The sequence below is a fragment of the Rhineura floridana genome, chromosome 4 (genome assembly GCF_030035675.1).
Source record: "Rhineura floridana isolate rRhiFlo1 chromosome 4, rRhiFlo1.hap2, whole genome shotgun sequence".
NCBI classification, from domain to species: Eukaryota; Metazoa; Chordata; class Lepidosauria; order Squamata; family Rhineuridae; genus Rhineura; species Rhineura floridana.
Window position 1 is genome coordinate 130,417,651 of NC_084483.1, and position 24,529 is coordinate 130,442,179.

The window sequence follows — 24,529 nt, forward strand, 5'->3', positions numbered from 1 at the left end:
CTCTACTCTCCCCTCCCCCATGGTCAGTTTTACCTATCCTAGCCATGATTGTATGGGAGTAAATCCCACTTAACTCAATAAACATGCAAGTGATCAGACCTGCCTTTCCCCTCCTTCCCTTCTCCTCTCCCCTCTTCCTTTTTCCTCCTCCCCTGCCCACTCCAAGCCTCCCTCCCCATGGTCAGTTTTACCTATCCTAAGCATGGGAGTAAATCCCACAGAATTTAATAAACATGAAAATGATCAAACCTGCCCTCCTCCTCCCCCTCCTGCCTGCTCCCTTCCCCCTCCTTCCCTCCCTATCCCCTATGGTCAGTTTTACGTATCCTAAGCATGATTGCAGGGGAGTGAATCCCACTGAACTCAATAAGCATGCAAATGATCCATTTATTCTCAGCAAACTTGCACAGGATCCCATTTCTTACCTCCAGATTAAAAAGCAGAGAAATTCACTAACAGGCAAAAAACCTTGCAGTTTAAGAACCTACCTATAGCCCACAGATATTTCTATCACACTTGAAAAAGCAGGGAAATTGGGCAGCTATAGTGAATGCACCAGGGGAGCAAGAGACCTGACCTTCTTTCTGAGATATTTTTTGCATTTTGACAAATTTGTAGGGCAGTATGATATCTCAGAGAGGAGGTCAGGTCTCCTGCTTCCCTGGTGCACTATAGCTGGCGAATTTCCCTGCTTTTTAAAGTTTGATAGAAATATCTGTTGGCTATAGGTACGTTCTTAAATCGCAAGTTTTTTTTGCCTATTAGTGAATAATTATAGTAACACTTTTGTTATACTGATTATAGCAAGAACAGGCCACAGAAGAGTTTGTTTAATACAATGAATTTGGAACTACATACAAATTTTCTGTCTAAGCATTGGGCAAACTCCTATAGTCCCGGTCATGGTAAAGCCAGCTATTTTGCTGAAAAACTGGAAATATACCGTAGTTTGGTTTTCTGAAGCCCCATTAAACATTCAGGAATTTTGTTGTGCTTTTTATTGCATCAGAAGAGCACAACATGGGTCCTGAATGCCCCCAAGTCCCCAAATACTGTCCCCCTTGACCATTTTTTTTGGTACTCCCCTGGTCTGGTGGCAGCTGCAGAAAAGGCAGCAGCAGAAATACTGAGGCCTCAGTAACTGATCTCCCTTTCATGGTGTCTGGAATGTTAGTATCTTAGTGACCCTAGAAAATTGCTTTTCTCTGTGTCCCTGGCATTTGGGATGCTAATATTTCAATAGCAAAGAAGCTTTTTAGGTTGTCTGTTGCTTTTTCTGTTGCTGTTCTTGCTGCAGCTGCCATGGCCAGGCCAGATAAGTGGAGAGGGGAATCAGGGCCAGAGAGTTCTTCGCTGATTAAAATTAAGATCCAAGACAGAGAATAACTCAATGGGAAGAGAAAGAATGGTGCTTGAGTCAAGGTATGCCTGAGTATTACAAGATTTGCAAATTTCTATTTCAAATTCCCCCCCCCCAAATGTATGAAACATTTTGTAAAAGGGAAACATTAACTGCAAGGTAGGTTTTTTAAAAAGCTATATTCTAGTAGCTTAGTTGTGTTCATACAAAACAGAATCTTCTTGTACCTAAAGATTAATCACATAGCATGTGCTGCTGTTGTCATGGGAAAGAGTGGAGTAAGGATCCTTTTCCAGAGTTTACTGTGTGGCCCTCTGGACCAGGGGATAGGTAGGATAGGAAAGAATATCTCTTGTAGGTATTTTCTAAATTCCCTAGTTGGGAGAACTCACTCTCAAGATAATAGCGGAAAACTGATGGCCCAAGATGTGCTCAGCCAATCTATGGACTCTACGTTACTCACATCTATTCTGTTCTATAGTATTCTAATTTACAGAGGCATTAATATGTTATCACTTTTCCCTTTCTTTAGATCTTTCAAGATGTGTAGCAGAGAGGAAGTACACCCAGGAACAAGCTCGCAAGGAGTTCCAGCAAGTGTTTATTCCTGAATGCAATGATGACGGCACTTACAGCCAGGTTGACTGAAAACTCTTGATTCTTTATTTGACATACCTATCAATTCAGACTTGTGTTTGTTGCATCTGGTAGCAATAGGTCTGACTCAGTAACTTGAATTAGTTCTGTTGTTACATTTCAGTCTTCATGTTTTAAAACAGCAAACTTTATAAACTTGGAAAAGTCAAGGCTGAGTTTTTAGCTCAGATCAGGGAGCTCAGTGGGATGTAGGCCCAGGGCCGGTTCTAAAGGGTGGCCAGGTTGGGCACTGGCCCAAAGGCCCTGGAGCTGCAGGAGTCCCTGAGGGGCCCTCCGCTCCCCTTCCACGATCCACGCCCCCCACTTACCTGTCAGCCGGCTTTTTAGCATTGCCCTTAATGAAGATGGCGGCCACAGCTTCCCTAAGGTACTGAATCCGCTGCCGCCATCTTAGTTGATGGCAGAGATTTGTGTGTGTAGCACGCACGTGTGCCATCAACAGAGATGGCGGCGGAGGCTTCATTCCCCTTAGGGAAACCGCGGCCGCCATCTTCATTAAGGGCAATGGTAAAGACTAGATAGGTAGGGGGGCCGTGGGGGGGCACGCGGGGGGCCACGTGCATAAGCGTGCGCGCACACCCACCCACCGGGGGGCCAGGGCAAACTAATGCCCCCGCATGCCTGGCCCTGGCCCTGTGTAGGCCTCACCCTTGGTTTGACTGTAGCCAACAACATTATGAAGCTACATGTCTTCAGCTGTTTCCTGCCTCCTTTCTTACAAGTGTTTTTTTAAAACCAAGTAACAAAACCTAATGTTAGATTATGCATGTGTAATATAATGTAAAACATTGTCTTTAGAGATTAGAACATTTATCCCAGCTTTGAATGAATTTTTATTAATAGACACGTGCTTAACTTTTCTATAGCACTTGAATGTATCAAGTGTTTCACAATTACTTTAATTCCCACAACGATACAGCCGTTTTTTCATGACTCACATAATTGAGGTCCACTCACAAAAGCATTTACAGGCAGAAGGTCCCACTCTCATTAAAAGGCTCTACATCATGAAGGAGACTGTGTGAGAGTGAGGCTCACTCCTGCACCTCACCTCGCTCATGTGAGCCATCCCACCTCCCCAAATTATTAGATTTCATTCAGCCCCTGATGATTATTACTATATTGAGGGGAGGTATTTTTACCACATCTGCTCCTCAAAATCAACAAGAAACTATGGGTTGTATTCTTTATTCCAAGTCAAATTAATGTCAGTACACAATAAAATACCACTTTGTAGAGGCTGCAACTTGACTTGAATTCTGAACTAAGATGGGGAAAACTCACTAATTGGAATCCAGGGTGCTTCCAGATGGGTCTATATTGTGGGACTGGTAGTTAGTTGGCCTGCATGCACTTTTTTTTTTGCAACGTCCACACGACATTGTCGGCATAAAAATAATAGTATTTATCCCTCCCCTTTACTGTGGATTGTCTCTTAAGTTGAAAAAATGTTGCCAACTGCCCACTTATGATATCTCAAAGACCCATTTGCAATATTAAGCTCCTGTCTGGAAGCTTCCACTGTTTCCATATGGGAGAAAGTAAATGATTGCTCTTTGGGTGGGCTGCCCTTAGTTAAGGACTAAACGTGACCTTGTTGATTTCCAGTCAACTCCAGTTGAGTCTGGGGGTAAGCATCAAGTTGTGTCTCCTCTCAAGTAAGTCCTAGATATCATCCCATTTAATATTTCCTATAGAAACAAATGAGGGATGTGTGTTTTAATGTGATACTAGATAAACTCTGGGAGTTAGGCCTGACATATATTGGTAATAAAACTATGCAATGTATTTCAAGAAAATTTGAGATGCTAAAATATGTGTCCTTCAGTTACATATACTTGGTGTTGTTTTCTGACAGGTTCAGTGCCACAGTTACACAGGATACTGTTGGTGTGTCACTTCTAATGGGCGTCCAATCAGTGGTACAGCAGTTGCACATAAAACCCCACGTTGCCCAGGTAAAAACATATATATGACTGAAAGAATCTGTTCAACTTTTCTCTTGATGTCCATCTATCTGACTGTTTTAATCTGGCCATGAGCAGATGTTTTCATGTTCAGCTAAGGAACCTACAAATGGAAATTTGATATACTCATAGATTCAGCTTTTCAGGAAAACTGAGCTCTCCACTAATTCTCTGCTAATGTTGGCTTTTAAGCCTCACACTGGATTAGATGATCTTTTTTCCTTTTTGGATTCTGTGTGGTTTGGTTTGCTATCATTTGAGTGGAGCTATGAACTTTGGAACTGGATGAACCTCATGTCCCAATGTAATAGCCAACAGTACTTTAAACAATAAACCAATCTCCTATTGACATTATTTAAAAAGAGTGTAGTTTTATAGATCGTCAGTGCAAAACTCAAAAGACCTCAGACAGATATTCAGGCTGTAATCCTTATCTATTCACTCTTGTATGAACCCTGTTAAGGTCAAAGGATGCATTCACACACATGCACAATCATATCTGAAAGAAAGGCCTGCTTTGTGTGAAATGTTATTCTGCAGTTAATTTCAGATTTTTGTTAAAAGCTGATGCTCATAAGTTGCTCTAATTTTTTTTTTTGTATTCTTAGGTTTGGTTTTAAGAATTTAATGTTGTTGTAACCTGCTTTAGGATGTCTTTTTAGTAATGAAAAACAAGCTATAAATACTGTAAATAAATAAATAAATACCATTGAGTCCTTTATTTTATTGTGACCTGTTTTGTAAATTTCAGACTTTTCCAGTATTACTATTTTGCAGTACGTTTGAATTTTAATGTACTGTACAAAAAAGTGATGGGCAAGAAACAGACACTTTCTATACAACATCTGCATGGAAATTTGCCCAAATTTCTACTTCACAAAAAAGAGAGAGAGTGAAGAAATGCTCCCACTTTAGTGCTGATGTTCTGAGGCAGGAGCACAAAAACCTGCCTTACCGATGTGCTGTTAGTCATAGGGTGACATACCCCAGATATATAGTGCTTCCTAGGCAGTGGATGAACACACGGTTAAATTTATCACCCATTTAATTCTTGTGCCAGTTGCAAAGTGTTATGGAAGACTTTCTACCTTGCCTATATAAAAACAAATCTTGATGTCTGAATAAAAATATCTCTCTCAAATAATGTGAGACCCAATTTTGGAGGTTGTTTCTGCTCAGAAACATGCCATTTCCTACCCCTTGTGCATCCTGGCTCTAGGTGTTAGCGCTGTAGTGTGGATCCTGACCACATGGAAACAGCAAACACCCCATAGGGGTCTATATGAATGAGACCTGAGACGAATGAGACCTGAGATGGGTAATGTCAGATGTACGTTACGTAGCCAAGTTGCATTTCCAAATCTCATCTACCATTTTCACTCTGCCAGCTGGGGGAAAACATACATGTAGGTCCTAAACACACATGCAGACAGTCTAAAATAATCAATATGTGTTTTACTATTATGTGCATTGCCACTTTAGAAAAAAAAATTGCATCCTTTAAAACAGTTATTTCAAAAACTAGAAATGGCAATGGGGATTTTCAAGTATTCAGAGAAGCACATCATGTTACATTGTACATCCTATCAGAAAATGATGATTATACACATAAACTCTAGGAGCAGAATGCCAGAGTATAGCTGATGAGCTGCAAACAAATGGCATTGTTTTTAATGTTCATTCAGAAGGAATCTTAAATGGGATATGGTTCATTCATGGATCGACACTCAAGTTCATAAACTTTGGAATTCAAATTCAAAACTGACTCACAAGTAGATTCTGCGGGAGGGAGGTTACCCTCCTGATTACCCCAAACACTCAAAAAAGACCTGTAGAGTGCCCCCCCTCCCAGTAGAAGTCGATGGGGCAGGGAGGGGTGGTGGTGCATTGCTTACGTGGCTGCCCAACACTGGGGGCTCTGCCAGTCACCGAGAGGGAGGGGGTATGGCCTCTGGAAGATTGGTGCAGTGTGGAGCATTTGGGAGGAAGGGTGGGATAGAAATAAATTTAATAAATCCAATGCTACCACTGCTGGGCCTGTACCTTGCTGCCTCCACCCTCCCCTTCTTGGTAATTGGCAATGGCCTCCATTTTTGAGACCATGGCAAACTGCTGTGGCCTACCCACCCATGCCCTGCCCTGCCCCATCAACCGCTGTTGCCCTTTACCCAAAAAAACCCACCCCAAACCTTAGCTTGAAGAACAGGAAGATTGTGAGGCAATCCATAGACCCCCATAGTTTTCTCCCAGGAAATGGAACTTGACTAGAAGCCCCAGAATGCCTAGTAGGGCAAATGTACTTGTCATGTTTTGTCAAATGCCTTTCAGTTTGTTTGTCCTGTAGATGTGGACAGGATTCTTGAACAGGTGTCAACAGTTGACCATGTGGTTGGTTGTCTCTTTGCCTGTCTTGACTTCCTAAGTCAGCTTGCTGGGGCTGGATACCTGGAAACTGGGGTGGTGAACATTTTTGAGTGAGGGGCATGTTCCAGTGGTATTGAAAGAGGTAGAAAAAGCCATCCTGGGATCCCTCTGATTTTGATGGCTATAATCCATTATAAAATAGTCTCTTTATTATCTAGAACCCTTTTAGTTGGGTTTCTGGCTTGGTTTGGGAGCAGACACTGCCTTGGTCACCCTAGTAGACAAGTTACCTAGAACATTCCTTTTGATTTTTTAATAAAATTGTTCTCCATATTTGAACCCCCCCCCTCAGAAAATAACTGCAAGATCTAACAGCTGGCAACAACAACAAAAATGTATGTGGATGATGGCACTCCAGTGAATTCAGTGCATTTTACATTACTATATTTAAATCCTTATGTAATCCAGTTAAAGTTCACTGCTTTTAACTGTGGAGAGCACTGAACTTTGGAGCTAACTCAAAGCCTAAAATCTTTACAGAAAGCTCAGACTGATGGATTTGCTGTTGGTCTTTTTATGAGACGGAATTCATTCTAACAGTTTTATATATTATTTAGTATATAAGTAGAGACCTTTTTTTAAGTAGAGACCTTATCCCAGTCTGCTTCTGTGGTTAAAGAAGTTTTTAAAGTTCTTGTTTAAAGATGTTTTTAAGATGGTTTGTTTTAATATGTTTTAAAGTCTTTTGTTTTTAAGATGTTTTTAAGTGCTTTTAGTGTTTTGTTTGCTGCTCTAGGTTCCTTCTAGGAGGAATGGCAGGATATAAATTTAATAAATAAATAATAGAAGCTCATACTTTTTACTTGGGTGGTTGTGTGTGTATACCAAAAAAGAGTAGATCAGTTTGAGGTTTATCCTTCCCTTCCCACCCCTTTTTGTGTTTCTTTCATAAATCTGGGGCATGATCCATTAAAAAAACCCTACAAGTTTAATTTGTTTAAAATGTTCACCTCTGTTTATTAATGCAGGTTTGTGGCAAACTTATTTAACATCTCACATTTCTCCAGTGTAAGTGTCCTAGAAGATAAATTAATTACTAGGTCTGATATGTTAGACTGGTTTCCCATATATCTTAGCCTTTCCGTTGTTTTTATGGCTTTGGCTATTGCCCTAAAATTGTCTTTTGCTGAACTGAACACCCTTCTGATGTTCCACCTGAATCCTCACCCATGTCTGTGTCCATTATGCCACCCAGTGAGCTTCAGAGCTGCTGATTGGAGATTTGAACCCATATCTCTCTGGTCCAAGTCCAACACTGTTCAGAATTCTTCAGATTGACTGACATTCCAATTATTTGTTATCTTACTCTGTGCCTTCCATATGAGCTCACATCACACAGTATAATCCTATGGAAACAACATTCCTATGCATCTGAACTTCTGGCTATCTGCATGTTTCCACTGTTTTCCAGACAAGGCTGTTTGGATAAATGAGGTTGTACTATGTTTACTGTAATTGATCCTTAAAAAAAAAAAGGTTAGCCTACCAACATTAAAATCACCTTTGTATGCCCCAGTCTTAGATAATGGACATCATGCATGATTAAAATTTGTACATTCTCCAGTGCACTGCTTGCCCCCATCAGCCTAATATTGTGAGAGCAATGGTCCACTTGAGAGGTACAGAATAAATCATATGTACTCTCCTGACAGCATAAAGATAAATGCTCCCATCCCCCACAAACTGTCTTCTGAAAAGTACCAGATGCAACACCGACAGTTTTACTGCTCCCTAAGTCAAGATATCAACATTTAGGAAGTTAAAAGAAATTCCAGAGCCACTGAACCCTTGGGAGATGGAACGGAAATTTAGAAACAGGTGTTAAATTGTTGCAGGGAAATGTGATGTACACACTGTTGTTAACTAATGTTTCCCATTAAGTTCTGTGCATTACTCTTTGCTTCTGTTTAGTTTCTCCACTATGTGCTTAGCACTCTAAGTGTTGTGAACAGCATCCTGTAGGTGATTCACATAATCATTTGTTTTGAGGCATGCTATTTAACATCTATGTAGTGATTACTAAGTGGCTTTTCCTTCTCAGTTTTAATATATTAAAATAACCTTACCAAAGTAGCTTGTCCCCTCTCCCCATCCCGCAACCTATCAAAATGTGACTCTTTCCCACAGGTCTGCTTTCCCACTCTGACTTACCTTTTTTCCCCCTAACCATTTAGGTTCTCTAAATGAAAAACTTCCACAACGTGAAGGTACAGGAAAAACAGGTAAATATCTTACAATGGAATATGGAATATCCTCTCCATTGTCTATGAGCCTTTATTTTATTATTTTGCCTTATAAAAGCAGCCCAGGTCAAGCCTGGGGCTCTGAAATGATTTTGTTAGACATGAAATCATTAATTCCTAGAAAAATATGGAGGCATTGCTTTAATGATATATCTGGCACTGCATCAACTGCTTTCTCCTAGATATATCCTGAATGCGCACACTACAAACAACTGGTAGTCTTCCCTGATTAAAATGGGATTCATTTACCTGCAATATTATTTGCCATGTCTGGATAAGCATGAAAAGGGACCACTGTTACCTTTGCTTTTCTCTTGACATGGTAGGCCAAGTGCTTACTTGTGAGTATGATGGGCGAGAAATTCTGTTCAATTCACATTTAAAAATGAACCTGCCTAATCCGCACTTCTCAAAACAATATATGAACTGAAACGTAGCCGTCCTTTCAAGTGTGCCCTTCACCAAATTTTGCAAGGAAGTTCTTCAGCTAAGTAATGTGTACAACAATGCATATGCTAGGATAAAGTATGCATAACGATGCATATATAGCATACAAAATAGCATACAAAATGCATTCTATTCGGCAAAATTACGTACAAAATGTGAGATTTGAAAAAAATTGCAGTAAAATGCTGATGGAATCTTCACAAGGAATTTACATAAAAATGTAAATTGATTTGAAAATGTGCAATCTGAATTTAAGATTGAAAAAAATGAGAAATGAAAACTGAAGCTGACAGATTTGCCCATCCTTGTTGTTGTTGTTATGTGTCTTCAAGTCGATTACGACCTATGCTGACCCTATGAATCAGCGACCTCCAAAAGCATCTCTCATGAACCACCCTCTTCAGATCTTGTTAGTTCAGGTCTCTGGCTTCCTTTATGGAATCAATCCATCTCTTGTTCGGTCTTCCTCTTTTTCTACTCCCTTCTGTTTTTCCCAGCATTATTGTCTTTTCTAGTGAATCATGTCTTCTCATGGTGTGTCCAAAATATGATAAGTGAAAGGTCTGGTTTAATTTGTTCCAACACCCAATTAGTTGTCTTTTTTTGCAGTCCATTGTATGAACAAAGCTCTCCTCCAACACCACATTTCAAATGAGTTGATTTTTCTCTTACCCGCTTTTTTCACTGTCCAACTTTCACATCCATACATAGAGATTGGGAATACCATGGTCTGAATGATCCTGACTTTAGTGTTCAGTGATACATCTTTGCATTTGAGGATCTTTTCTAGTTCTCTCATAGCTGCCCTCCCCAGTCGTAGCCTTTTTCTGATTTCTTGACTATTGTCTCCATTTCGGTTAATGACTGCCAAGGTATTGATGACAAGTTCAATGTCCTCATTGTCAACTTTAAAGTTGTCAACTCTTCTGTTGTCATTACTTTACTCTTCTTGATGTTCAGCTGTAGTCCTGCTTTTGTGCTTTCCTCTTTAACTGTCATCAACATTTGTTTCAAATCATTACTGGTTTCTGCTAGTAGTATGGTATCATCTGCATGTCTTAAATTGTTGATATTTCTCCCTCCAGTTTTCACACCTCCTTCATCTTGGTCCAATCCTGCTTTCTGTATGATATGTTCTGCATATAGATTAAACAAATAGGGTGATAAAATACACCGCTGCCTCACACCCTTTCCAATGGGGAACCAATCGGTTTCTGCATATTGTGTCCTTACAGTAGCCTCTTGTCCAGAGTATAGGTTGTGCATCAGGACAATCAGATGCTGTGGCACCCCCATTTCTTTTAAAGCATTCCATCGTTTTTCATGATCTACACAATCAAAAGCTTTGCTGTAATCTATAAAGCACAGGGTGATTTTCTTCTGAAATTCCTTGCTCCGTTCCATTATCCAAAGTATGTTTGCGATATGATCTCTGGTGCCTCTTCCCTTTCTAAATCCAGCTTGGACATCTGGCATTTCTCGCTCCATATATGGTAAGAGCCTTTATTGTAGAATTTTGAGCATTATTTTACTTGCATGGGATATTAAGGCAATAGTGCCAAAATTACTGCATCCCCTGGGATCCCCTTTCTTTGAAATTGGGATGTATGTTGAACACTTCCAGTGTGGGGGACATTGTTTAGTTTGTTGACACATTTTTGTCAAAATTTGGACAGATTCAGTCTCAGTAGCTCAAAGCAACTCTATTGGTATGCCATCTGTTCCTGGTGATTTGTTTCTTCCAAGTATTTTAAGAGCAGCTTTAACCTCACATTCTGAAATTTCTGGTTCTTCATCATACGGTTCCTCCATGAATGAATCTGTCATCCTTGCATCTCTATAATATAGAGTTCTTCAGTGTATTGCTTCCATCTTCCTTTTCTTTCATCTCGGTCAGTCAGTGTGTTCCCCTATTGATTATTCAACATTTATTTATTTATTTTATTATTTATTATTTAATTTGTATCCCACCCTTCCTCCCAGCAGGAGCCCAGGGCAGCAAACAAAGCGCTAAAAACACTTTAAAACATCATAAAAACAGATCTTAAAATACGTTAAAACAAAACAGCGTTAAAAACATTTTTTAAAAAAACTTTTAAAAAGGGTTAAAAACATTATTAAAAAACATATTAAGCAATTCTAACACAGACACAGACTGGGATAGGTCTCAACCTAAAAGGCTTGTTGAAAGAGGAAAGTCTTCAAAAGGCACCGAAAAGATAGCAGAGATGGCGCCTGCATAATATTCAAAGGGGGGGAATTCCACAGGGTAGGTGCCGCCACACTGAAGGTCCGTTTCCTATATTGTGCAGAACGAACCTCCTGATAAGATGGTATCTGCAGGAGGCCCTCACCTGCAGAGTGCAGTGATCGATTGGGTGTATAAGGGGTAAGATGGTCTTTCAGGTATCCTGGTCCCAAGCTGTATAGGGCTTTGTACACCAAAACTAGAACCTTGAACTTGGCCCGGTAGCAAATGGGCAGCCAGTGCAATTCTTTCAGCAGCAGAGTGACATGTTGGTGATACCCTGCCCCAGTGAGCAGTCTCGCTGCCGCATTTTTCACCAGCTGCAGCTTCTGGACCAACCTCAAGGGCATCCCCACATAGAGAGCATTACAGTAATCCAGCCTGGAGGTTACCAGTGCGTGGACAACAGTGGTCAGGCTATCCCAGTCCACCAGCCAAAGCTAGTAAAAGACACTCCTAGCCACTGAGGTGACTTGGGCCTCTAGCAACAAAGATGGATCCAGGAGCACCCCTAGACTACGGACCTGCTCTTTCAGAGGGAGTACAACCCTGTCCAAAGCAGGCAACTGACCAATTATCCGAACTCGGGAACCACCAACCCACAGTGCCTCCGTCTTGCTAGGATTCAGACTCAGTTTATTGGCCCTCATCCAGCCCACCACCAAGTCCAGGCAACGGTCCATGGCTTGCACGGCCTCTCCCGATTCAGATGTGACGGCGAAATAGAGCTGGGTATCATCAGCATACTTCTGACACCTTGCCTCAAATCTCCTGATGACTGCTCCCAAGGGCTTCATATAGATTTTAAACAGCATGGGGGACAAGATGGTACCCTGCAGCACCACACAGCACAACTGCCAGGGGGCCAAAAGACAGTCACCCAATGCTATTCTCTGAGAGCGACAGTGCCTCCAATACCCATCTCACCAAGTCGGCCCAGAAGGATACCATGCTGAGAGATCAAGTAAGAATAACAGGGTCGCACTCCCTCTGTCCTTCTCCTGATAAAGGTCATCTGTCAGGGCGAACAAGGCCGATTCAGTCCCATAACCAGGCCTGAACCCAGACTGGGATGGGTCAAGATAATCTGTTTCATCCAAGAGTACTTGCAGTTGCTGCACCACAACCCTCTCAATCACCTTCCCTAAGAAGGGGGTATTTGCAACTGGTTGGTAGTTGTCACAAACCAATGGGTCCAGGGTGGGCTTTTTCAGGAGTGGTCGGATCACTGCCTCTTTCAAGGTGGCTGGAACCACTCTCTCCCACAATGATGCGTTGACCACACCCTGAATCCACTCAGTCAGAACCCTCGGCAAGCTTTAATAAGCCAAGAAGGGCAAGGGTCAAGAGGACACGTTACTGGCTGCATCGTTGCAAGCACCTTGTCCACATCATCAGGCCACATCAACTGAAATTGTTCCCAAGAAATTGCAGCAAACGTTGCACTGGACACCTCATTGGGGACTACAGTAGATGTGGATGGGGCATCAAGACTGCTACGGAGGCGAGCAACTTTACCCTCAAAGTGCTTTGCAAACAATTCACAGTGGGCCTCCGAAGGGTCCAAGACTCCACTTCCTGGAGTTGATATCAACAGACCCATGACAATATGGAAAAGTTCCAGTGGATGGCTACTTGAGGATGCGATGGAGGCAGAGAAGTGGGCCTTCTTCGCCGCCCTCACCACCACACAGTAGGCACAGTTATGATGTTTTACTCATGCCCAATCAGCCTCACAGCACGTCTTTCTCCCCTTGCGATCTAGCCGTCGACATCCCTACCCTTGGTTTAAATTTCCCTTTAATTTCTCTAATTTTTTGGAATAGGGCTCTTGTTCTACCCTTTTTGTTGTCCTCTTCTATTTCTATACAATAACTATTGTAATAATTCTCTTTGTCCCTACATACTAGTCAGTGTATAGTTGTATTTAGGGTTCTAACCTTGTTTCTATCTCCTTTTGCTTTCCTTCTCTCTTTTAACCATTTTAAGAGTTTCTTCAGATCCATTGAGGTCTTTCTCTCTTTTTAACTAGACGTATTGTCTTTTTGCATTCTTCCCTGATAATATCTCTGACCTCACTTCGTAGTTCTTCTGGTTCTCTGTCAGCTAAGTTTAAAGCCTCAAATCTGTTCCTTATTTGATATTTATATTCTCCCGGGATGTTATTAAATTGTATTTTGGCATTATGATTGCTTTGTTCTTCTTCTTTAGCTTTACTTTGATTTTCCATATGACCAGTTCATGATCTGTACCACAGTCTGCTCCTGGTCTTGTTTTCGCAGAAAGTATGGAACTTCTCCATCTTCTGCTACCAATTATATAATCAATTTGGTTCCTATATTGACCATCTGGTGATGTCCACATGTACAGTCGTATTTTCAGTTGCTCAAAATAAGTGTTTGTGAGAAACAAATTATTGGCTTCACAGAATTCGATAAGTCTTTCTCCTGCTTCATTTCTATCTCCTAAGCCCCATTTTCCCACAGTTCCGAGTTATTGTCCGTTCCCTGCTTTTGCATTCCAGTCTCCCATGATTATCAGCACATCTTGTTTTGGTGTGTGATCAATTTCTTCCTATACTTCTGTGTAAAATCTCTCCAATTCTTCTGCATTTGCTGTTGGAGCATAGACTTGGATGATGGTTATGTCAATAGGTTTCCCGTTAAATCTCATTGATATAACTCGCTCAGACCTTGTGTTATAGCTCTTAATTGTTTTTGCTACATCACATCTCACTATTAAAGCAACCCCGTTTCTTCTTAATTTCTCATTTCCTGCATAAAATATTTTGTAGTAGCCTGATTCAAAATGTCCCATTCCTGTCCATTTTAATTCACTCATGCCAAGTATTGTAATGTTGATACATTCCATTTTTTGCTTGACAATTTCTAACTCTCCCTGGTTCATTCTTCTCACATTCCATGTTCCTGTTGTGTGCGTCATACAACTCCAGACTCGCATCCGTGCACATTATCCTTTGGGCTTACTTTTGGCTTTGACCCAGCTGTGTCATTAGTCACAGCACTATTTGTACTTGTCCTTTGTTCTTCCCCAGTAGCTCGTTGAGTGCCTTCTGACCTGGGGGTCTCATCTTCCAGCACTATCTCATGTTGCATTTTGGATACTCTGTTCATAGGATTTTTGTGGTAAGAGGTATTCAGAGGTAGTTTACCACTGCCTTCCTCTGAGTTTGGATGCATCTTCGTCTGGTGTATCAGCTTTGACCATTCCACCTTGGGTGCCCGTGCCAGGAGTCTGTCCTCTTGGTCTAGACTCCTGATGGCATGACTCATACCACAGTTCAAAAATGCATTACCCTGTACTTTCACATTTCCCCTTTGTGAACTTTATATTGAGTACTCCCACATTTAACTGTTCCTTTGAAATCATGAGATTTATGTCTAACCCAATTGTCGCAGTTTTCTAGACACATAGAACTGGTCTTGCATAGCAACTAGTGGCATATTCCTGTTCACATTAAACTCAGTTCAGAGGAGCCTGAATGAGTATTACTATGTAAATGTGAGTGCACACATGCACATTTGGTACACCTGCATCAGCTATGTACATTGAAAGCTGTGGTTTTCCCTTTTGGGGCCTGGACAACTATATTAAAGGTCAGGATTTTCAACTAATTTTTTTTCTAGTTTCAAATATCAGTCTTGTCAGAAGTAGAGTCTCCATTAAGTTGTTGCATTATTTTTTTAAAAATGTGTCTAATAATCCTTATTCTGGTTCCTTGGACCATTCTGCATATTTTTATAGCAAGCCATTTTCTGTTCAGGACCAAAATGTAGAGATCTAGTCAGTGTCATTATTTCATCCATCCCTGTGGCAACTGAGGTTAAATTCTCTTACCATGAGTTATTGTAATGAGTTAAACTGATGGATCATATTCAGAGCCAAGCAGCTGCTCTTATTATTAATGATATATCCTTATAGCTTTTTGTATGCCTGTGCTAAAATCATTCATATGTCTGGACCACTATCTCCCACTGTAGTCATTGGAATTAGCTTCAAGATTAATGGAGACGCATATTCAACTTTATTTAATATGTTTATCTTTTTCCCTCTAAGTGCCCAAGCTAAGGAAATGTGACAGATGGGGAAATCATGTAACTATCCTTGATTTATCATCCTGCAGGAACCTTAGCAATCATACGCATTTTATATTTTACTTCTATGAAAAGAATCAGTAGCTGTTTAAACTTGGGTAATATGAGATGTATATATGTTACTTGAGGGCAATCTTTCTTTCATACATTTGCCAGGCAAATGTGTAGGCTTCAGGTGTCCATATATTTCTGAAGAAACTCTATACAGACCATAAATTTTGTTGTTTTGTCACTTTGTATAGCTGCCCATCTTTAAAAGTTCCCTGGATTTTGAGGCTGTGCAGCAGTGAATAAGTTTTATCACCTGCCTCCAGCTACAGACCAGGCCTGATGTACATGGAACAAAACCAGGTGTGAATCTGGATCCTTTATAAAGCAAACTCCTGTGTCTTGCTATTTGCTTCTGAGGCCAACCAGCTGCCAGAACCTATTTTCATAAACATGCCAAAATTGCTGTAAGCTTTAATACTTCATGACGTAGGTGTCTTGAATAATACTTAAGGGGTATCTTGGGATCCCAATTGCCGGTCAGAGCCAACATGTGTTTTGTATGATCAGCATGTTTTATACTGAAAGGTTTTGCGGGAACAGCTATATGTATTCCATGTCATGTTATCAGACCTTGAAAAAGGCATTCAGTAAAAAATAAAAAAGGAAAAAGGAACTTTTTTTATAATGTCAAACTAAAGTTGAACATAGTAGCTAAGATTAGTACTCAGATGGATGCTATTTGCATTTAGGATTTTGTGGGTCTCCTCCTCCTGCAACCTCCCCATCCTCACGTTGGAGAACACAAATATCAATATTTCTTCTTCCACTGCCTGCTGTTCTTGATGCTTTTGCTGTTGCCTCCATTTTAAAAATGTACATGTTCATGCTATGTGTGCATCTGTGTTTGGGGACGGCAGGTCAAGAGTCCCTTTTTGTGTACTTCCATGTTCCTTTAGCCATGGGCCATGGCTAATGTGCTACTGTGGATGCTAACATATGCACAGCCAGTAATGGCACGTGTAGTGAGGCAGAGACACCCTCCTGACACCAGTGTTGCTGCTGTTTATCTGGATGGGGCTGGGATAAGGCAGAGGCCAGGTTGGGACTTGATAGTTTACCAGCAGGACTGCTACTGCCAGTCAGGGGCTCCTGCTGGTGCAACTGGATAACCTTGACCTACCCTATCCTAATCCTGCCTAGGTAAGCAGGCGTGACATAGTAGGGTGGTTGCACCTCACCACATGCACAGCAATAGGGGTAACCGACACAACTGAGAAGAGTAGTAGCTCTGTTAGCGCTGATAATCTGTTCAGAGTGCAAGGGTTGAAGCTGAGTATATTCTAGTTTCCTTCCATTCACTGGCTTCAATAATAATAATAATAATAATAATAATAATAATAATGATGTTCTCTCTGATGAGCATTAATCCTAGCAAACACCTCTGTGATTCTTACTTGGGAAATATTTGCAGGCAACCAGATTCCAGCATTGATATCAATTAAGTTAAATATCTGAAACCAGCCATGAGATGATTTATGAAGTTGCTTGTATGCTGTAAAAGGCCCGATGGCACCATTTTGGGAATCCATTGCATACAGAAGGCTATTTGTTTCAATAAATTCAAACAAGTTTCTCAGCAGCATAGCCATCTTGCACAAAAAAGAGTAGCTGTCCTCTTTCCAAAACATTTTGGCTTTCTCTTGTCAGCTTCTTGCTTTTTCCTCTCTCATCTGCCAGATGCTATGATCCTCTCATCTTGTGCAACATTGCTTAAAGATTTTCAGAGAAAATCACACACATACACACTTCCAGCCATTAGAAGCTATTAGAATGAAATGCAGAGATAGCTGTTTCTTAAGCTGTTACTTGAGTTCAGCAAGCTGGCGTCACCCAGATGGCTGTCAATATTCCCATGGCATCTTATGAATGTTTTCTGGCAGTGACCACTGCTGATGACAAACTAGCCTAGTTGCAGTGTGTAATATCACTATACAGAATTGGGACTTGATGATGGCAGAGTCCTGGGGTGACTCACCTGCTCTATATCGTGAAGGCATTTTGATCAATACTTAGCCAAAATGCATTGATGCAGCAGCCTCCTTGTTTGTAGTGCATCATCAGTATAGCCAAGAGGCAGCACTGCAGAATGGGCTTGCATCACCAACATACTATTGAGCATAAAAGTCATTATATGCAACAGCAACTAACAACAGGACCCAATATTATACTGGGGAATGGGGGCAGGGAGAATCAACATGCAAAATATGTTTTGCGGAAGGGCCGTAGCTCAGTGGCAGAGCATTTGCTTTGTATGCTGAGGGTCCCAGGTCCAGTGCCCAGCATCTCTAAGTGGGTCTAAGGGAGAACCTTGTATGAAATCCTGGAGAAATTCTGCCAGTCAGCATTGACATTACTGAGCTAGATTGACCAATGATTTGACTCAGTATAAGGGTGCTTCCTTTGTCCCTACGGAATATGCCTTGGCATAAAACCTTGTACAGGTGTTATTATGTAAAACATGTAGACAATTAGACTTACATTATTCCAAATGACCTTCAAACTGTGCAGGCCCAGAAGCCTCTTTTAAATACATCTTGCAGCATAGGGTTTATCTTTAATCTCTTATTGGACATGCTATCTTTCCTTTGTACTTTCTCTGTTTCTTTTTTCCTTCCTCTCTCCTCCCTCTTTCTATATTTCTCCTTCATTCTCTATTCTGTTTCTCAGCTTGTTATATTGTGGATGCAATCCCACTTAGGTTACTTTGAGAGTTTTAGTCACAGACCTGAACTTACAAGATCTGAATAGGGTGGTTTATGACAGATGCTATTGGACGTCGCTGATTCATAGGGTCACCATAAGTCGTAATCAACTTGAAGGCACATAACAACAACAACAACAGGACTCAATCTTTTTGTATTTTTACTACATCTCTCTTTATTGGATAGACTGAATATAAGAAATATGCAGAAAGAAAGCAAATCAAAACTTGCCCTGAAAACTTGTTAATGTAATCTGCAGAAGAATTTTGCTGTGCCAGAATCCATGTTTGTTTCAGGTTTTTCCTGCTGTGTTCCTTTCAGATTGTGTACAGGGAGACTGGTTTGTCTGTATAATGTGGTCTGAGTACAAGCTGAATACGTATATCTCCCTAATGCTTGTGATTTCAAAAAATGCAGTTTGTGCTCATGATAGATAATTCAGACATCCTGTTTGCCCACATGTATCCTGCTGATTTCATTGGCCCAGTTGGCCTGTGAACATATATATACAACATGGGTTCCTCTTGCCTGTGCTGGTGCCTTTCTTTATTGCCTTGCAATAGCGTGTGTGTGTGTGTGCTTTTGGATTTAATGAATGTACTGGAGAGAGCATAAAAATTCATTCCCTCTATTCCTGATCTTCAGGCTATGACTGCCATTGCTTCAATAGCCAAATTAGTACCACCCATGCACAAGAGGGAGGTATCAGCAGCCTTCAGGACCCTGCCCTCCCCAAAGTAAGGGAAGAAAGCCTCCAAATAGCCCAAGAGAGGACTGAGTGCACTCAGGGCCTCAGAATGCTGACTGTTTGGTGGGAGGGACAGTGCCAATGGGGGAAGAGGGAATGGAATGGAGTGACTGGAATCCTGAACAGGCAGCACTCTGTGCTGCAACATTTTGTTGCCTGTCCCACTTGTACCATTCAAATGTGTAAAATTTTAGTTTTTATAGTGTATCATTACAGCGATATTATTTGCTTATTTATTGAATGGCTGGGGCTATGGGCAAATTGTTAGTCTCAATCAAGTATGTGCACTTATTTAGCTTACTCTCATAATTGTAGTCTCCTTGCAAACCTTTTCCATTCTGAATTCAGATGATGCTTCAGCTCCTGCACTGGAGACTCAGCCCCAAGGCGATGAAGAAGGTGAGCATTTCTGGAAATGGGATATGAAGACCATGGAAACAATAGCTGTATGTTATATAAAAGATTTGTCCACAGTATATATTATAAAAAGGATGCCTGATTTTGCTGTATTACTGTGAAATACCTTCCTAGAAGAACATAGCACTTTTACATGTTTGATGGAAATAATGTCCTGCATCCGATGAAACGGAATCTTTCATGGAGGATAGCACTGTCAGTTGCTCCTCACCACAATGGCTGTGTTTTTCCTCCAACGACAAAGGCAGTATGCCACTGAATATCAGCTGCTGAGAATCACAAATAGAAAGAATGCTGTTGCACTCTGGTGCTGCTTGCACACTTCCCATGGGCATCTATCTGGTTGACAAACAGGATGCTGGCAGCGAGAACAGGAAGCTGGCGGTGATGGCTGCTGTCTCCATGTCAGAGGGGGAGTGGAATTCGCTCCGAGTAGAATCTGCGTCAGCACTTTGGCCAGCTGCTTGAAAATTCAGACTAAAACCCGGAGCGGATTCCACTGCCCCACTGACATGAAGCCACCAGCTGCCACTGGATGCTGGTCTGATCCAGCAGGGCTTTTCCTATAGTCTTACATAGTCAACATAATGTATAACACATTAATTAGTCTTTAAGACAAAACAGAAATCTTTGTTGGTTTCTGAAGCTAACTGGGGTTACACAGCTCAATAAGGAACAGTGATAGAGCTGATAAGCACAGCAGGCCTTTTGACTGAAGTGTATGAACTGTACTGACTATGCCATTAAATCTTAAATTTAGTAAGCTTTGAACTGGGATTGGAAACAGCCAGCCAACTTTGAATAAGACTGACAGGACTTTTGCTGACAGGGTTTTTGTTTTTGTTTGTTTTTCTCTTTTTTTCCTTTTCTTTTTCTCTTAATGAAATTGCATTTAAAAAAAAAAACCCTTAGAATAACACTGGAACAATATGATCCAAACATCTCACATCAAATAATGGTCTGGGGCTGCCATGTGTATTTGGTATACGCATATCGTATACGCATATCGCCTGAGCCCTCTGCCTTCTTTGCTGTTTGTACAAAGAAGTAGGGGAGATAGTGGGTTTCCACATGTTTTCAGAAGGTAAATTGAGATGGAAGATAAAACTAAATCTTAAATTTTAAAAATGTGCTTCTTTATCTCAAAGCCCCAATGATTTGCTGGGAAGTGGGGTCCAACAGTACATTGGAAGGTGATAGTGTTGCTCTACCAAATCATACTATTTATTATTTTTTCCCATTTGCAGACATATTTATTTTATTTGTTAGTTATCCCACAACTTCAGTTCAAGTGCTAGTCTTAACCTTAATTGCCTTAAGTGTACCAGGATCTCTCCATACAAACCTTTGTGCCTTTGTTCTAGAACTGAAGCCGTATATGCCTGAGGTGGTGATATGAGATAGGGCTTTTGAGACTGTGTAGAACAGCCTTTCCCAACTAATGGGCCACCAGATGTTGTTGGACCACAATTCCCATCTTTCATTGGCAATGCTGGCTGAGGCTGGTGGGAGTTGTGGTTCAACAACATCTGGTGGCCCACTAGTTGAGAAAGGCTGGTGTAGAATGTCTTCCCTAGAAAGGCCTGGTTGGCTCGTTTGCTGCTTGCTCTTCACAGAAAAAGCAAACCTTGGCCTTATTTGGGCTGGAATAATCTTGTTGAACATTTAATTCTGTTCTTGTTGGTTGTACTTTATCTAATTTGTTTGTATTGATCATTTTTATTTGATTGAACTAAAGATGGCAATTAAATGTTTTGATACGTAGATAGGGAGTTGGTGCTTAGGGGCAAAATAATACACAGACATAGCAGTTTGGGTTGAACAAAGGGCCACTTTATTAAACTATAACAAAACCCCTTTTAAAGTGACCTGCAGAGGGAAAACCTAGGTGTGGGAACTGTCTATAAGCAAGCAGCTTGCATACAGCTCTCGGGCGACCAGCCCCTGCTAGGGCAAGGGCAAGCCCATCTACTTACCCTGTAGGTGAGTAGGGGGGCCTTCCAACATCACCCCCCCAGGCCATTCAACTCCGGGTGGATGAGTAAGTTGGCCCCAGAAGCAGCCCATATCCTGCCCTCAGACTGTAAAGCCCTGAAAGACAGGCCTCTGGAACCACCAATCACCTCCAAAGGTGCCTAAGGGGGCCACCTAGCTGTCCTTATCTACTTCCCTTCCCCCACCTTAGTGCCACAAAAGGGAACAAGTCTCTATTTAGTCCCCCTTTATCCCACTGCCGGGAAGCACCTCTCGCAGACACTTCTGCAGGTCTCCCAAAAATTTGTCGTTTCCTGTATCTGACAGGTGAAACACTATCGGCCCTATAAAGCTCAACCCTCAAATGCTGTATGTGGGGATGTGGAATAGCCAACCCCCCGTGCTCAAGAAGAGCCAACTGAATCTGCCGGTTGACCTTCTTCCATGCCCAGTCTATCCCCTTCAGGTCCCATACACCACACCAAACCCTGCGTGGAAGAATGTCTGACCACAGCAGACGTACCAAAGGCCAATGTTGCCTTATCAACTGCATGTCCTTACATGGCTGAACACTAAGGGCCTTGCCCTTCATCAGACCAAGGTCATTCTCCCCCAGGTGGATGACCAGAACCTGCGGAACTGCCCGCACTAAACCTTGCTGGAACAATGCGGGTAGGAGTCCATCCCAGCACATACTCTGTCAACCCAGCCGCCTAACCGTGGCCCACCATCTGAGGCCCAGCTGCGAACCAATGTGAGTTTGCAGCCCCAAGACCAGACCATAAGATCATGCCATGGCTGCAGAGTAGGCTGCACGTGTGCTCCCCATCCAGCCACCTGCCAAAAACAAACAGTTGTGAACAGTTGGGTCCTGGACCTCCAGACTTGCCCCAGGGGTGAATGTATTCTATATGCCCCATAATACCACCTTCCGATGGTCTGCACCTGCATTTACAAAAACCCAAGATACACTGTGCCGGGTAGGCATCTCCACTGCCTTATAGGCAACTCAAATTCTGGAGGAGCATGTCCCAAACCCCCATGGGGTCCACTCCCAGGCCTTGCAGTAATAAACTGAAACTTTGTGAGGGGAGATCTCTCCTAGGCAGGATAAAATGATGGTGTGACCATTGCATCACAGGTTTGCCTGAAAACTAACCTCGAACCACAGGAAGGCTCGTAGGGAAGAGTCTGACCTGGACCTAGCAACCCCCGCCCCCATCCAAAAGTCTTCAAATTAGGGTCGGGGCTGCTGCATGCAGCTACTGAGCTTCAAAAGGTGATGACCACAGGGCACCCCCTGACTAATAATCCCAGGTGGGTCAAGTGAAAAAGGGGGATGAGGATCAGGGGCATGTGGGGGTTTCCCAGTCCAGCCGGCCAGCACATGACATATCCCAAAGTTGTTTGAGTGGTCCTGAAAGCCCCCTGCCTTGGCCTTAAAAGATAGCCCTGCCAACTTACCACGTAGCACACTGGCAGACAGGCTTCCACTCCTACCATCCACGAGGAATTCCAGCACGCGATGCACAGGAATAGGCCACACCTTTGCATAGCCCTTGCTGGCCCAGGATTCCTGGGAATCCCTTTCTGCATTCTGATAGCTGGTGAGCATGCTGGGGTGACAGATAGGCTTATGGCCATCTCTGACTCCGCTGCCCAATCTCCCAATGTGCGGTTTGCACAGCACTGCCGAAACCTCTCCAACTGATTCTATGACAGCGCATCAATAACACTATTGTCAATACCCTGCACATACCATGCCCCAACATTAAACATAGGCACTGGAGAACAAAGGAACAGACAAGGGCCATAACCCTAGTGGTCCTAGATATAAGGGAATTACGAACCTGGCCCATGGCCATGTTATCATGTTAAAATGGACAGGAGAGTTCTGAAGCCTCTTTGCCCATAAGTCGACCTCCAACACACTGGAAAAGAGTTAATGAAAAGTGAAATACCTAGTTAACGCCGCCTGAATCCAGGCCTGCAGCCATATTTGATGTTGTGAACTATCTTAAGGATCATTTGACATAAAGATGGCATATAAATGTTTTAATACATAGATAGAGAGATCAGATGACATATAAATGTATTATCGATCGATCGATCGATCGATAGATAGATAGATAGATTCCGTTACTTGGGTTCCCTGTTGGTTGGTTTTTTAAAAAATATTATAGATACCACCAACAGAGTTATATCTTAGTCTAAAGCTGCATCTCTAAGTGCACATACCTGGAAGTAAGCCCTATTGAACACAGTGGGGATTACTTCTGAGCGGGGATGAGTGAGAAATTTGATTCAGTTCACATTACCAGCCAAATCTATCAAATTCTTACTTTCCAAAACAATATGAGAACTTAAATATAGCCAGCCTTCAAAATTCACACATTCAAATTTTGCAGTGCAGTTGTTAACCAAACAATGTTTACAAAAGTGCATATGTTAGGGGGAAGTGTGCATAAAATGAACACATGAGTGATAATAACACACAAAATGCTTTATATGATGAGAAATGGCTTGATAAATGTGTACATTAGTCAAAACTGCCTGTAAAATTGTGTTTTATCAGAAGAAATTTGCATTTAAATGCTGGAGAATTTTCATGAGGATTTTTAAAAAAAGAATTGCAAACTGCTGCAGAAATGTGGAGAACTGAATTTAGGATTGAAAAAATGAGAAACTGAGAACCAAAACTGACAGATTTGTCCATCCCCACTTCTGAGTAATCATGCATAGGACGGTACTGTTTGTCCACCTCACTCCTTACCTGGAATCTTCTCATTTATCAGTGTCTTGGGCAACACTGTCTAGTGTGCATTTGGGTGCAATCTGAGCCAAATGAAGTAATTGATTCAGCCAGAAATTTAAGGTGCAGTCCTATGGTTCCAAGGAGGACATCTCAAAGGTCATAGAATTTGGGGGATCTTTCTCTCTCTTCCTCCCTCCCTCTCTCTCTCTCTGTGTGCGTGTGCAGAGCAAGAGGTTTGCCCACAAAGGCTTCCTCCTGAAAGCTCTGTGGCTTTCCATCCTCCATCATCAATACTCCAGGAGTGAAGAGAGACATTTGCATGTTGTGGAAGATCAAGGGAGGCTTTGGATCCACTGAATCCAAAGCCTTCCACTTACACCCTTAGAATTAGTGTGGGGTAGGAGAGAGAAAATATGACAGC

At 41.9% G+C, this 24,529-nt stretch overlaps 1 protein-coding gene across 4 annotated transcripts in view; it reads left to right on the forward strand.

The window, feature by feature from the left end:
- The window catches only part of SMOC2 (SPARC related modular calcium binding 2), a 233,185-nt gene that overhangs the window by 105,932 nt on the left and 102,724 nt on the right, over positions 1-24,529 (forward strand). For 3 of the 4 annotated variants that reach the window (XM_061624417.1, XM_061624416.1, XM_061624415.1), the window contains exons 3-6: positions 1,893-1,999; positions 3,876-3,975; positions 8,583-8,630; positions 19,311-19,361. In XM_061624417.1, the coding sequence (XP_061480401.1) occupies positions 1,893-1,999; positions 3,876-3,975; positions 8,583-8,630; positions 19,311-19,361 (306 nt within the window). The remainder of the gene's footprint in view (positions 1-1,892; positions 2,000-3,875; positions 3,976-8,582; positions 8,631-19,310; positions 19,362-24,529) is intronic. The other variant, XM_061624418.1, reaches the window with a different exon arrangement.